The following is a 14,956-nucleotide window of genomic DNA, read 5'->3' on the forward strand; positions in this document are numbered from 1 at the left end:
TAAGCAGCCAGTTGGACTCAACCATGCACCGTGGTGGAACCTGAAGATGTGGACAACTGAAAATCATCTAAAAAAATTGGACCAGGCAGTGCTTTGGACATCTCCACTAACAACACTGAATTGCTTGCAGTCCAAGTCATATTAGATTTAAAGGGGTGGTGCTGTAGATCAAAAGATCACGCATTGAAAAGCATCCTGTCTGGCTTCTGCATCGCTATCATGTTTGAGTCATGTTTCTCTCCCCTGACTTCTAGTAAATATTAACCCTGTTTGTATGAATTAATGTGGTGATGGCTAAAAATGTGAATCTTAAAATATGCCTGTCCAGGGAGATGTACTGTGAAAATCTAAAAAACAGTGTATCCCTTAATGGAAGGCGTAATTTGTAACAGATATTTAAAACACATTTTGTGTTCAGTGATCAAATTGATCTAAAGGGTTTTGTTTTTTAACTAGATAAAAGCATTCCATTTGATGCCACTCATGAATTCGCAGGCTTTTTGCCTTCTGCAACCCAATTGAGGTTTGAGGGGAGTGCAAGATGTATTTAATGGTCCTACACAGCTGCCTAAGGCTGACCATGGAATAGCTATTTGAAAATCAAGTTACTTGGTTGTAGCATCATCCAGTCTTCTGCAAAAAGTTATATATTACCAGGGTGGTTTTGTCAAAATTTTTAACTACCTCCTATATTGATAAAATGTCAGCCAAGCTGCTCGCATTGGCAAGACATAATCCTATAACAAACTATGCATTACTTATGATAGGATAGTTGTTTTTAATTCCAGTATTGATGACTTTTCTTAATTGTACCTGAAGTTTAATTTAGCTTCTAATTGAAAAAGTGCACTTGTTTTTAAGAGAGAGAACCTTATCAATCAGAGGCTGGTTCTAGTGTGTTTGAAGGGGGATATGTGACTTGACTTGTTCTGATTGGGAGTGACGGCAGCTATTGAACTACATGAATCATTTTGAGCGTCGCGTTTCTGTCACTTATAAAAAATATCCCATTTTCACACATATTTCTTCCAGTAGTGCTTGCGGGGGGCTATGTGCAGGCTGATTTTCAGTGTTCCTATTCTGCTGTTACATAACTTTTTTTGCATGTCTTGTATATGTTCATCACAGTGACAGCTAAAAAGCTAAGATCCTTCAAATGGAAATCAGAAGTTTCTACAAATGTACAGTTACGTTAAAACTGCATACTTAACTTTGAAACATGCCTTGGGGGAAGAGAGTTCAGTGGGTTTCTGTGTACCCTCTATTTACCTTTCAGTTGTGGCTCTGACATATGGAATGACCTCCCTAGGGATGCCTGCCGATGTTTATGTTCTTTTCACTTCCTCCTTAAAATACGGCTTTTTAGGAAAGCCTTTGGTGGAGGCTGAGGGCTGCTGGGCTACTTTTTACACGCTCTGAGTGGCGCTGATTCTCTTTTTACCACTGACTGTTTTAACATTACATCCATCGCCCTGTTCACACATAATGAGAATCCACCGTGGGTGAGTTTCCCCGTGAAGTTTCTTGCTGCGGTGGTGGCCACCGTTTTGAATAGTCAGGGCATGGGGGGGGGGGGCTTGCTGTAGCTTCTCGTTACATGTGAATCCACCAAGGGTTGGTTGTTGGGGTGGTTGACAAGCCACCCACAACCCTAAAACTTGCAGACCAGTACACTACACTCAGAATCTAAGGTTCCCATCTGGGTGCCTGCTCTGAGGGAGGCTTAGAAGACAACAACAAGGGAAGGGGCCTTCTTAGTGTTAGCCTCCCAATTATGGAAAGATCTCCCCGATGAGGCCTGCTTGGCACCAACATTGTTATCTTTTATGCTCCAGGTCAAGACTTTTCTCTTTTCCCAGGCATTTGGCAGCATGTGATGAGTTTTAATTGATCCTGGATTTATTTTATGGTTTGGCTAATTGCTCAAAGTTGTTTTTAGATATATGTTGTCTCTGTATACTGTTTGTTTTAAAATTTTGCATATTGTATTTTTTATCTTTTTAACCTTTGTAAACGGCCCAGAGAGCTTCAGCTATGGGGCAGTATAGAAATGTAAATCATATTTATTTAGAGCATTTTTACCCCATTCTTGAGCTGAAAAAAGGCTCCCAGAGTGGTTTACAAAGGTTAATATTAAGACAGTCCCTTCTCTCACGTTTACAATCTATGAGACACAGCACAAAAGGAAAAGGGATTGGGAGGGAGGAGGGGAAAGAAAGAGATACATCGCTGACTGACGTATTGTTGGGCTACGTTGGTCTCCACCTTGCCCTAATGCTCTTCCTGGGAGGCAGGAGATGCAGCCTCCCAGTGGACCTTAGTTCTCTGGCTGATGGATAAGGCAGTCTGCAGACCCAGGAAACTGTCAGTTGGAGGAGCTGTGTGTTCTTTCTAGCAGGGAAATAGAAACAACAACAGCAGGAGCCCATGGGTTCTGGGTGGCTTGTCAATCACCCCATCATCTTTGCTGGGGTTTTATGTAATGAGAAGCCTCTGCAATGGGGGCTTGGACTGGTAACTTGGTGCCTGCATGTGCTGCAACCACCCTAGCTAATAAGCCACGGTAGGCCGCCGTGATCGTGCAAACCAGGGCATTGTGTTTATTTTAATTGGATTGCTGATGGTTGGATGATGTGTTTTTAGTAATGTAGTGATGGTTGTGTGTTGGATTTCATTGTAAGCTTTTTTGAGTTTACACAAAGAAAAGCACATATATCTTTATCTATCTCCAGTGGTTGCACAGGAGAAGGCGGCTTATGCAACCGATCTTTCCCTTCTCCTCCTCTCCCTTTAGAGTCCCTGCAATCTCTCAAAAGTCTCTTCAGGGGTGAATGGGGGCTCCTGAACAGTGTGGGCTGCATTGTACAGAGCCTGCAGTGTGTGTGTGTGGGCGGGGTGGGGGGAGATCACCTGAAATTGGACAGAGGAATCTTCCACCCATGGAGCTTCCTATTAAATTTGTTTTTTAGAGGTTGTTTGTACTTCTACAAGCGTTGACGTTTTCCTGAGTCTGCTGTTAAGTGCTTTTATGTGTGGATGGCACTGTTTTGGCTATGTTAGTAACAGCGCTCACAGCCTAAAACATCGGAAATAGAGGAAACAAGTGGAGCCCTGCAACAACATGTGGTATGTGTGTATTGGGGGCTTTGAAGCTCCCTTCCTCTTCCGATTATAGGCTGCTCAGAACTATTGAACATGCAGGCGTCAGTCAGCTGACAAAAGAGGAAGTGATTGGGCAGGTGTCTTTGTATCTATATGTGTCTCTTCCTCCATTCTCATTTTCTAGCCAGTCTATTCCATTCCCTTGCCCACTTGGCTTTTACTTTTTCCACTCTCAGCAGTCAGTCAGCATTACGGGGTAATGCATGCTCAGTCCTTATTGCGCTTGTTTATGTGTGTGTATGGGTGGCTTTCCTGGGGTTACCTGGAGTCTGCTGATAACCTCCCTCTTGTGCATAGCTGTTGCTGGTTATGACTGGATAAATCATGGCCCTGAAAAAATGTAATCTGAACTGGAATATATGAGGATGTAACCAACGAGACTCCATGCTTACACAGAGGAAGGCTTCTGATGTTGAACAAAATGCACAGGCAATACCTGGGAGCAGACATTCCATCAAGGTGCAGCAGAGGAAGAGATAGGAAGCAGGGTCGCTCCGTCAGCTTTGTTGAGAGAGTAGCTCCATTTGGCTCCTTCTCTGCCAGAACTGTTTCAAGCTGGTCACTGGGTCTTACAAGAACTACGTAACTTTATGAACTGATGTTTGAGTTTGCTTGCTTTCCTCTTCCCCCCTCTTTGCTTTTTCCTTTCATGGTGTGTTTTTAGATTGGTAGCCTCTGGGCAGGGTCTGTCTTGTGTATATTGATCTCGCATACGCCACTGAGAGCCTTTTCAGCTGAAGAGCAGGGTGAAAAAGTTTCAAATAATAAATAAATGCAGATGTGGAAATGACACTTTAGAAATTAATGTAACTACAGTTAGCTACTGAGTCCTGTCTGGAAGCTGTTAGATTGACCTGTGGTTTGAGCTTGGTAGCAGAGGATGATCACAGTTTGTGGAGCTTACTGTTGTTTTGTGGTGAGAAAGTTCAGTATCTTTTGAATAATTTGACACCAGTAGCTGAGCTCTAAAGTCTGTAGTAATGTTTCAGATTCTATCATAGGTTACTAGGATTTTCCACAGGAAAAAGTATGCCAGTACTATAAACATCAGGCAAAATCTTCTGTAATTGCTACATCTATAATAATAGTTTTACTAATTGTATATATAGAGCAATGGTGGGCAACCACTTTTGGTCTGGGGGCTGTATTACCCCTCCGCATCGGACCAAGCCAGTGGGTTGGATGATAGCAGTGTGGCAGGCCCAACCTTGAAGCCCCACCACTCCCATGATGTCATCTGTCCCACACACTGCCTCCCCCAAATTATTATTCTTTCTCCATACAGAGAGAGGCACAGAGCTCCATGCCTCTCCCTGCATGGAGAAAGGGACTTGGCCAGGGCTTGCAGTACCTGGCTTCTGCAAGCCCAAGCTAAGTGGTGGGGACAAATCTCCATATTATCTCTGATTAGAAAGGGATTCCTCTTCGCGCCACTTGCTCTCTGATGGAGGGTGAGTGGTGTAAAAGGGGAATCTCTTTGTTACGTCCAATCTGGGGGTTGCCCTTTCCTGATATAGAGAATATGCTCTGTATTCTAGCATGTATAATTCATACAATAAAACTTCGTTCTAGTCATTTTTAGTTCTAGTCATTTTTGAACAGAGCAAACATGTTCGTGTGACCATCATTTATGTCAAATATTTCCGCAAAACTGTTTCTTCAGCAAAAAATCTTTCTTGCATTATGCATGGATAGGGTATAGCAACTTATGTAAGAGGCTTGGGGCCACACACTCTGGCCCTGCTCCTAGCATCCTCACGTGCATGGGCCCCACTCACTAGGTCCGTGACCTCCCCACGGAGATCTGCAGGGGATGTCCACTTGTTTTTACTCGCAAGTAGTTCTACTTGTGTTCAAGGTAAAATGAGTAGAAGCGCTCTGCAGACCTTCCCACTCAACACACAGAGGTCAGAGGAATATAGGCCAGTGCATGTGAGGGTATTTGGGGCAAACGCAGTGTGCACAGCCCTGTGCCTCTTAGACATGTTACTATACCTGATCCAGGCATAACACTTGAAGAGGACTGTAGATATCTTTTAAATTGTTAATGTGCATTAGTGTATCCTGTGTGTGCAAGCAAGCAAGAAAATTTTGGTTAGAAGATAAAAGCCTTGTGTTTGCATTAATTTAAACTAAATAATAAAAACCACGCTTAGTCAGAGACCTTATTGATGTTTGCTTATATCAACCTCCTCTCAGTACAAGTGATTTGATTCATTTGTCTTGAACTTCTATTTTCTTCAAAGGAGAATGCCTATAGAAATATCTGAAGCTAAGAGGCATTGCATCAGTGTTCTGTACTTGTTAACTGAGAGAAGAGAGAACTGGCCAAATAAAATTATATCCCCTTTTTGTGGTGTGCTTTTGCACCCTTTGACATAAGTTTCTGGATGCTAAATCGCAAAGGAGAGCTATACAGATTTCAGGACTTGAATAAAAAAGAGTGTAGGGGGACAGTTACTCTCTTTGAACATATATATCAACAGCAACAATAAAAAACCCAGCTGATTTTAAGTGATGGAATTATCAAAACTATACAGTACAAAATGATATTTGGGACACCTTTGCTTTGCAGCCCAGGCCTCATTTTACAATGAATGTAGAGCCATGTAATCCAAATATATGCAAAACCAGTATAATTTTGAAATGATACAGTATTCACAGCCTTGGTATGAGCAAAATTATCAGTTAATGTTGCAGGTTATTTCATCTTCTGCCAAGATTAAATTTGGGCATTTGAGGTGTGTTGTTGCAATTATGTGTTCATAGTTGAACATTTCTATTTGCTGCATTTCACTACTCAAAACATTAGCTTTCAGAATGCAATTTCACATGTAATCTTAATTTAAGACTATAAAATGAATACAAACATAACATTAAATAGTTTGCTATTTTTAGTTTGGTGATATGCCAATATGAGAATACATTCTACAACTTAGTTGTGTAGAAATTGTGTCCTATCAAATTTTAGCAAATGATGATGGTTTATAAATCCTAAATGGAAAACAGCATGCATGTGCGTGGGTAATAACTTTGAGAAGATGTGACTGTAGATTTCCCTGGGAAATGTTACGTAAATTATTTTCCCTAATGAACCTTCAATATCTGTGTAAAAACTTGAAATTAGCCACCCCTGTCATGGAGAGTAAGGATTGCCCTGTGCCAATCCCCATTTTCTTTTTTCGTCTTCAAGAGCTACTTGCTCTCTGAAATTAGATGAAAGCCAGAGACAGCCTCATGTTCCACTTCCCCAATACATCTCTGTTTCATTGAGGACTGGTCATAAAGTTTTCCCTTCCCCCCCTTTAGTTTACATGTGGGTGTAAGTGTAGAAGACAGACTGCCCTTCATGCAGGTCTGTTTAATACAGTGCTGCGTTATCAAAAGCATTGTGCAGGGGAGAGAGCAGCCTCCACTACTACTATGCTGGATTCCCACAGCTTGGTGCTATTCAGAAGCTATGTATACTGGCTTCCTCCCTGTGTTCTTTGAATGTGGGAAGAGGGTTGTGAAGAGCAGTGTTTTGAATTTAGGACAGAAAGGAAGGGAACATCACACTTGGGTGATTAGAGCAGCATCATGGTGTTTCTGTTATTCAAATGTGATTCTATTTCATATTTCACTTAGAATGTGTTAAGTTCTTTGCAGTGGTGCTGATATTGTAAGCTGCTATTCTAATAGTCTGTTTTATTTGTGTAGGCAGAGGGAGAAGATAGCCTTAAAAAGATGCAGTTGATGGAACTTGCAATTCTCAATGGCACCTACAGAGACGCTAATATCAAATCACGTAAGTACTACAGGAACTGTGGAGCCTTCATATGTGGGGATGCTAGATAAAAACAACCTGTATTTTGTATATGGCCCATTGACACCCTGATTGACCTTGACATTTTGCGACCCTTTCAGTTTTGTTGAAGCCCCCACAGAGTACATCCCATAGATGTGCACCACATGTCCTATCTTCATTTCTAGAGCATGCACACTCCCAGTTCATAGTTCTGCTTAGCTGGTGTAGTATTGTGGCATTGGTGTACTTATAATGCCATGGCATCATGCAAAGTGAGCAAATCTTGCTGCTGTTGAAAAGAGAGGAATCGCACATGCTTTTTGTGTATATATTATCTGAACTAAGGGCCCCTTCAAACATTTCCCTAGCTGGGCTGGAGTGTCTTTGAGTGGCTTTGCTGGGGTAACTTCTAGATGACCTAGCCATGTGGGCAGAGGCTGATTACATGGGTCCTCCATGACATTAGCACCTGCAGGGAAGGGAAACCCCTCGCAATTGGCTGCCACCTGTTACCATTTTTTAATGCTGAAGATACTCAAACTATAGATAGTATATTCCCTGCAATGTTTTGCATGTTCTCCCATTCTCTCCCCCCCTCCCCGCCCCCCAGTCAGGTGGGAATTCAGAGATCAGTCATACGATGAACTTTTTTGAAACAGTTCTTAGTTTCATTCAGCATGTTTTCACAAACTGCATGTATTCAGGGTTATCTTAAAACTTAATGCCTTGCACTTACTAATTGGGTTAGATTTTAGTCACGTTTGAAACATCATTAACAGGCAAATCATTGCCGTTTGAGGGAAAGAGTAGTCAGCCTAACCACTACTTGATATGGGCAATACTTTTTCCTGTCAGTGCCTTTTCTTATTTAATGAGCACCAATTTCTGGTAACAAACCCAATAAGCGATCTAATGCAACTAAATTGGCTCATTTTTATCAGCTTTAGTACATAGATGGTCTAGAGAAATAAGGTTTTATGGTGTGCTAAGAGGACCTAAAATTTTTCTTGGTCTTTGATCTGGAATGTCACGTGCCTTGGCGGGTGTGGATGTATGTATTTAAGAATGTAGCTTTATTGAAAGGATGTGGCAGTGAAATGTAAACAAACACTTGTCCTTCTGCTTGTTCTAATATCTATTGAGGACATTTATATAAGTTTAAAATGTAGGCACATAGTCTAAAGGCACCTAAGGCTGAAATTCTTTGCACACTTGGGGTAAGTTCTATTGCATTCTCTAAGGAGGAAATATGTATAAGCTTGAAGTTGCTAGTCTTCAAAACTAATTTATGAATATAGGACCCTGAAATCCCATTGATTTTTCAGTGATTTTGTGGTGTGGCTTACAAGTACAGAATTGCCTGTACCTTGGTTTTGCCTGGATTTTAAGTGTGTGATTTGATGCCCATTTGGGGGATTTGGTGACCCCAAATTCTTTGCTTTATTTTGAAAGGGCTGGAATGGGGATCTAGCTCTTGGAGTTCCAGAGATATTAAGGAAAAGTGCAGGCAATATTCTGCTCATGGATTCAGTAAGATGTAAGCCTGCTTCATCTTCTAGCGTTCTAGAAAGTGAGTGGAAACCACTGTTATGATTGGCTGTAGCCAACTAGCAGAGTTATTACATTTCGTTTCTCTGGTGAAAAAACAACAGCAAGCAGTAGTTTAGGCAAAATCTGGTGGAGGCATGGGATTCACAAACTTGGGCTGTCCAAATACTTTTTCAAGGGAATTTTTTTGTCTCCAACACCCTACTGAGCTTCAGAAGCACAACTGTGGGGACAGGGCTCAACCCAGCCTCACCAATTCCAAGGTGGGGGAGTGTTCCTGTTGCACTAGCTTTGGAAGCATTTGGAGCCCCTCTGAGGCCAGTGCAACTGTAGGACTGAGTCCCTGCTTTCCACCCAAGATTTGAGCTGGGACAAGGTTCTTTTCCCTTGTCATGCCAGTTCGGCAAATCAAACCTGAAGTGTCTTGTTGCAGTGAGGTGTCTTGTTGCTTATTGTCTCTGGAATCAGTGCAAAAACAGGGAGAGCTCTCTGCTTTTCCCCATTCTCCAGAACATTAGGGCTTTTGCTTTATTAAAAGATTCAAATGGAGTTGTGGATACCTGGATGGAAGGGAACTGGCTGAGGACATACCCTTGTTCATTACTTAATAATTTATGGAATTATTTGAAGTTTTCTCCTCCAGCATCTTGCTGTGGTGCATTGGTATACTGTGGTCTGGATAGTGTGACCATATGGGGGGGAGAGCTGATTTGTGGATAGTCTCATTTTGCTGCTTGAGACAGGAAGTAGATATGATAGCTGCCCTATTTTTCCTATCGTTTCTTAATATTTTCTCATAGTTTAAATGTGATGGCTATAACATTCTAATCATCTGTCTCAAACTCTACAATTGGTAATCACTTTACTGCTATCAAAGTAGTGTTTACTATTTGCAGACAAACGTTTCCAATTATATAAGGGCTTGCATGTAGTAGAACACACGTTTTGCATGCAAAAGGCCCTGGTTCAATCCCTGGAATCTCCTGGAAATTCTGGGAAAGGTCACTGTCTGAAATAATGGAGAGCTGCTGCCAGTCAGTGTCAATAATACTGAACTAGATGGACCAATGGTCTTACGTGGTATAAGATATTTTCATATGTTCAAATGAATTTAGTGTCTATACTATAAAGTGCTATGGACTTAGAGGTAATCTAAAACAAGGATAGGATTAGCACCTTTTTGTCTACAAACCCTATGGCACATACTGTTGTATGCCTCTGAGCAGCTAAAGAATACCTTATTTTGAGAAGAGAGTGCTTCCTTGTTTATCCAGCTTTGTTGGAATCTGATGTACTGCACCTCAGTCTGCCCACCTAGGGTGAAAGTGGCCCTACAGATGATGCGCTGCTAGATAGGTGGCCTTGGGTGAGATGGCAGACAATCACTTGAGTGAGCAGGGGATGTGGGGAGGCTTGTTGTATTCCATACTGGTCTTGCTGTTCACCTGCACAGCAACGGAGAAACATACACATTAATTAGGTTAGTGAAACCTGGGCCTCCCAGTGGTGGAGGGCAGGTTTCACCATAACAGCATCTCCAAGTATACTGGTTTATTTTATCCTATAAGAATAAGTGCAAGCCATTCAGTTATGGGAAAGGTAAAGGACAGCATTAGAACAGCTTTGAGGGGGCTAAACCTTCTCTCTGCCTCTGGGGAGCCCAGCCATTGAAAATCATGTACTCCTATTAGCATAGCCTATTTCTTGGTTGTACTAGAAAATACTATAGTGTTCAGGGAGTGGGATGGAAAGTTGAGAGATAGCTTTAATTGATAACAGATACATGTGGATATCAATATAAATACCTTGGCCTGGACTACCAGCAACATTTTTTGCTCAAGAAGGACCTTAGCTCAGTGGTTGAGCATATGCTTTGCATGTCGAATATCCTAGGTACAATTCCCCACATCTCTTAATGAAAAGGAAATTTGAGTAGCAGGTCTTGGAAGGACCTGTGCCTAAGACAGCTTTGTATTTTAGAACTTGCCTGGTTGCCATTGGTGGCAAGGAATTGCATCCAGTAGAGTGAGTGAGTTGCCAGATGAGGGACGTAATGCTCTGCCCCCCTCTGCCAGCCTACTGTATTTCTATACTAGGTACAGACATTTTTACTAGCCTTCTTTTTACTCATAAGAGGGGCTGATGGCAGAGGGACAAAGCATTCTGTGCTTCCTCTACCAGCCCATTTAATTTCTGTGCTGGGCTTGAAGGACGTGCTTCTATACTATGAGCATTTGCAGGAATTTTTCCAAGAGTGGAACAGAGCTGTACAGTGGTATGTGATTGTAATTTGCAGACATAGTGTGCACCACTACAACATACCCATATGTTTTCCCGGTGTCTCTGCACATGCTATTTTGCCTAGAGTCACATTCCATGACAATTAGAAGACATTTACCCTACATAGAGTGGTAGAAAATCCTTGGAATGTAACCACACTAATACAGAAGAGTATTATAGTCAAGCTTCACACAAGAGGCATCATGAACTCCCAACAATATTTTTACATGAGTTATCCTAGAATGATTTCTTTCATCTTGGAAACATTAATGAACACTCTGAAGAGAGTAGCTGGGAATTATCTTTGGCAGGCGTAGGAGAAATGAGTATGCTTGATCAGGGTTTACGATTCTAGAGGAGCCTGGACTACTCACTTTACTTTTCACATTATCAGCCACTTTTTACATCAGTTAATGGAAAACCTAAATACAACTTTTTGCATGGTTTGAAGTGCAGGAATGTTCTTTTGGAATTGCATATGTTCCCTGGGACTGCACATTTTGTCTATGGTTGTACATTTTAAAAAGTCCTGATAGCATCAAAGGTCACTATTTCTGGTAGAACTAGTGACTGAGCTACATGACCTGGGCACCAGGTCTACCAAGATAGGTAGATCTGGCCTCAGATAAATTTGTATACCAGGTCCATGTCTCTGTTGTTTTTCTCTTTTAATTTTTAATTTGCAAATAGAACAGTAACAAAGAAAAAAGAAAGGGGGGAACCCATGAAAGAATACAGAGAGAGAGAGAAGAGGAAGAGAAAGAACGTGATATAAAACATATCTATACACAATAATAATTTTGTTGTTCAGTCATTAAGTCGTGTCCGGCTCTTCGTGACCCCATGGACCACAGCACACCAGGCCTTCCTGTCCTCCACTCTCTCCCGGAGTGTGTTCAGGTTCATATTCATTGCATCGGTGATGCTATCTAGCCATCTCATCCTCTGCCGTCCCCTTCTCCTTTTGCCTTCAATCTTTCCCAGCATCAGGGTCTTTTCCAGAGAGTTTTCTCTTCGCATTAGGTGGCCAAAATATTTGAGCTTCATCATCTGACCTTCCAATGAGCAATCAGGGTTTTCCTGTTGCCACTGGGAAAACCATAGCTTTGATGATACGGACCTTTGTCTGCAAGGTGATGTCTGTGCTTCTTACTATGCTGTCTAGGTTGGCCATAGCTTTCCTCCCAAGGAGCAAGCGCCTTTTAATTTCATGGCTACAGTCACCATCTGTGGTGATCTTGGAGCCCAAGAAAATAAAATCTGTCACTGCTTCCATTTCTTCTCCTTCCATATGCCAGGAAGTGATGGGGCCAGATGCCATGATCTTCGTTTTTGTAATGTTGAGTTTCAAACCAGCTTTTGCACTCTCCATTTTCACCCTCAACAAGAGGTTCTTTAGATCTTCTTCGCTTTCTGCCATTAGGGTGGTATCGTCTGCGTATCTGAGGTTGTTGATAATTCTCCTGGCAATCTTAATTCCGACCTGTGATTCATCCAACCCGGCATTTCTCATGATGTACTCTGCATATAAGTTAAATAAGCAGGGCGACAATATGCAGCCTTGTCGTACTCCCTTCCCAATTTTGAACCAATTGGTTGTTCCATGACTGGTTCTTACTATTGCTTCTTGACCCTCGTACAGGTTTCTCAGGAGACAGGTAAGGTGGTCTGGTACTCCCATCTCTTTCAGAATTTGCCACCGTTTGTTGTGATCCACACAATCAAAGGCTTTAGCATAGTCAATGAAGCAGAAATAGACGTTTTTCTGGAATTCTCTTGCTTTCTCCATGATCCAGCGAATGTTGGTGATTTGATCTCTAGTTCCTCTGCCTCTTTGAAACCCAGCTTGTACTTCCGGTAGTTCTCGGTTCACATACTGCTGAAGCCTAGCTTGTAGGATTTTGAGCATAACCTTGCTGGCATGTGAAATGAGCCCAATTGTATGGTAGTTTGAACACTCTTAATAAAAGAAAGAAAAAAAGGGGGGGGGAGAGGGTTTGACACTTCTATCTCAGATGTATACAGTAATACAAGCAGTCCATATATCTCAATAAACATCCCTATGAAACTGACAACTGTAGAAGATACATTCAAATGTAGTAAGAGTAGTAAGAACTTCAGTCCATTGAGTTGTAGGTGGTGAGTGTTGATCCTTTCAAGCTTGAAGTATGAATCTCTTTGCAACTGTAAGGGGTCTCAGTGTCCACTTTTGCAGTCCATCTGTTAATCCACACATCACAGGAATATAATTTAAAAATGCATGAACAACAAAAAAAGTGCACATATAGGAAGTGGAAGGAAAGACCAGTAACAAAGGAAGAGTACAGGCAGGTAGCACAGAATTGCAGGGATGGCGTCAGGAAGGCTAAAGCTGAGAACGAGCTGAGGTTAGCGAGGGATGCTAAAAACAACAAAAAGGCTTTCTTCAGATACATGCATAGTAAAAGACAGAGGAAAGAAATGGTGTTTTAGCTATTAAATAAGGATGGCAAAACGATAACAGATGACAAAGAAAAGGCAGAAGTGCTCAATTCCTACTTTGGCTCAGTCTTCTCCCAAAAGAGGGTCTATGACCCCCCTGGCAAAGGCTAAGTACAGGCTGAAGGGACAGGATTTCAGCTTGAGATTGATAGGCATATGGTCAAAGAACACCTAATTACTTTGAATGGGTTCAACTCTCCAGGGCCAGATGAACTGCACCCTAGAGTAATAAAAGAACTGGCAGAAGAACTCTCAGAACGACTGACCATTATCTTTGAGAAATCATGGAGGACAGATGAAGTGCCAGATGTCTGGAGGAGGGCTAATGTTGTCCCTATCTTCAAAAAGTGTCAAAAGGAGGAACCTGGGAACTACAGACCAGTCAGTGTGACATCAATCCCTGGGAAAATTCTGGAGCAGATGATAAAGCAATCCATCTGGAAGCACCTTGAAAACAATGCAGTGATTACTCGAAGCCAACATGGATGCGTCAAGAACAAATCCTGCCAGACGAATCTGATCTCATTTTTGGATCAGGTCACCTCCCTTGTGGACTGTGGGGATGCTGTGGACATCATATACTTCCACTTCAGCAAAGCTTTTGGCAAAGTGCCCCATGATATCCTGATGAGCAAACTAGCTCAAAGTGGGCTAGATGAAACAACAATCCGGTGGATCCATAGTTGGCTACAGAATTGGACCCAAAGAGTGCTTATCAATGGGATCTTCTCCAACTGGGGAGAGGTAACGAGAAGGGTACCACAGGGCTCAGTCCTGGGCCCAGTGCTCTTCAACATTTTTATTAATTATCTGGAAGAGGAGGTGCAAGGAATGCTGATCAAATTTGCAGATGACACAAAATTGGGCGGGATAGCTAATACCTTGGAAGACAGAAACAAAATTCAAAGTGATCTGGATAGACTGGAGCACTGGGCAGAAAACAACAGAATGAAATTGAATAGGGATAAATGCCAAGTTCTGCACCTAGGAAAAAGAAACCAAATGCACAGTTACAAGCTGGGGGATACTTGGCTCAAGAAGATACAAGCGAGAAGGATCTTGGAATTGTTGTCGATCTCAAGCTGAATATGAGCCAACAATGTGATGTGGCTGCAAAAAAGGCAAATGCTATTTTGGGCTGCATTAACAGAAGTATAGCTTTCAAATCATGTGAAGTACTAGTTCCCCTCTACTCAGCACTGGTCTGGAGTACTCATCTGGAGTACTGTGTCCAGTTCTGGGCACCCCACTTTAAGAAAGATGCAGACAAACTGGAGAGGGTTCAGAGGAGGGCAAGAAAGATGATCAGGGGACTCAAAACAAAGCCCTATGAGGAGAGACTGAAAGAACTGGGCATGTTTAGCCTTGAGAAGAGAAGACTGAGGGGAGAGATGATAGCACTGTTCAAGTACTTGAAAGGTTGTCACAGAGAGGAAGGCCAGGATCTCTTCTCGATCATCCCAGAGTGCAAGACACGGAATAATGGGCTCAAGTGACAGGAAGCCAGATTCCGGCTGAACATCAGGAAAAACCTCCTGACTGTTAGAGCAATACGACAATGGAACCAGTGACCTAGGGAGGTGGTGGGCTGTCCCACACTGGAGGCATTCAAGATGAAGCTGGACGGCCATCTGTCAGGAATGCTCTGACTTGGATTCCTGCATTGAGCAGGGGGTTGGACTCAATGGTCTTCTAGGC

General features: G+C 42.3%; 1 protein-coding gene across 6 annotated transcripts in view; it reads left to right on the forward strand.

The window, feature by feature from the left end:
* Positions 1-14,956, forward strand: part of QKI (QKI, KH domain containing RNA binding) — a 177,775-nt gene that overhangs the window by 129,142 nt on the left and 33,677 nt on the right. For all 6 annotated transcript variants that reach the window (XR_014786751.1, XR_014786752.1, XM_084827979.1 and 3 more), the window contains exon 5: positions 6,862-6,949. Coding sequence is in view for 4 of the 6 variants with exons in the window: in XM_084827979.1 (XP_084684105.1) it covers positions 6,862-6,949 (88 nt within the window). In the remaining 2 variants the exon portion in view is untranslated. The remainder of the gene's footprint in view (positions 1-6,861; positions 6,950-14,956) is intronic.

This window comes from Heloderma suspectum, chromosome 1 (assembly GCF_057233095.1).
Source record: "Heloderma suspectum isolate Gila_16-S chromosome 1, 16-S_ref, whole genome shotgun sequence".
Classification (NCBI taxonomy): Eukaryota; Metazoa; Chordata; class Lepidosauria; order Squamata; family Helodermatidae; genus Heloderma; species Heloderma suspectum.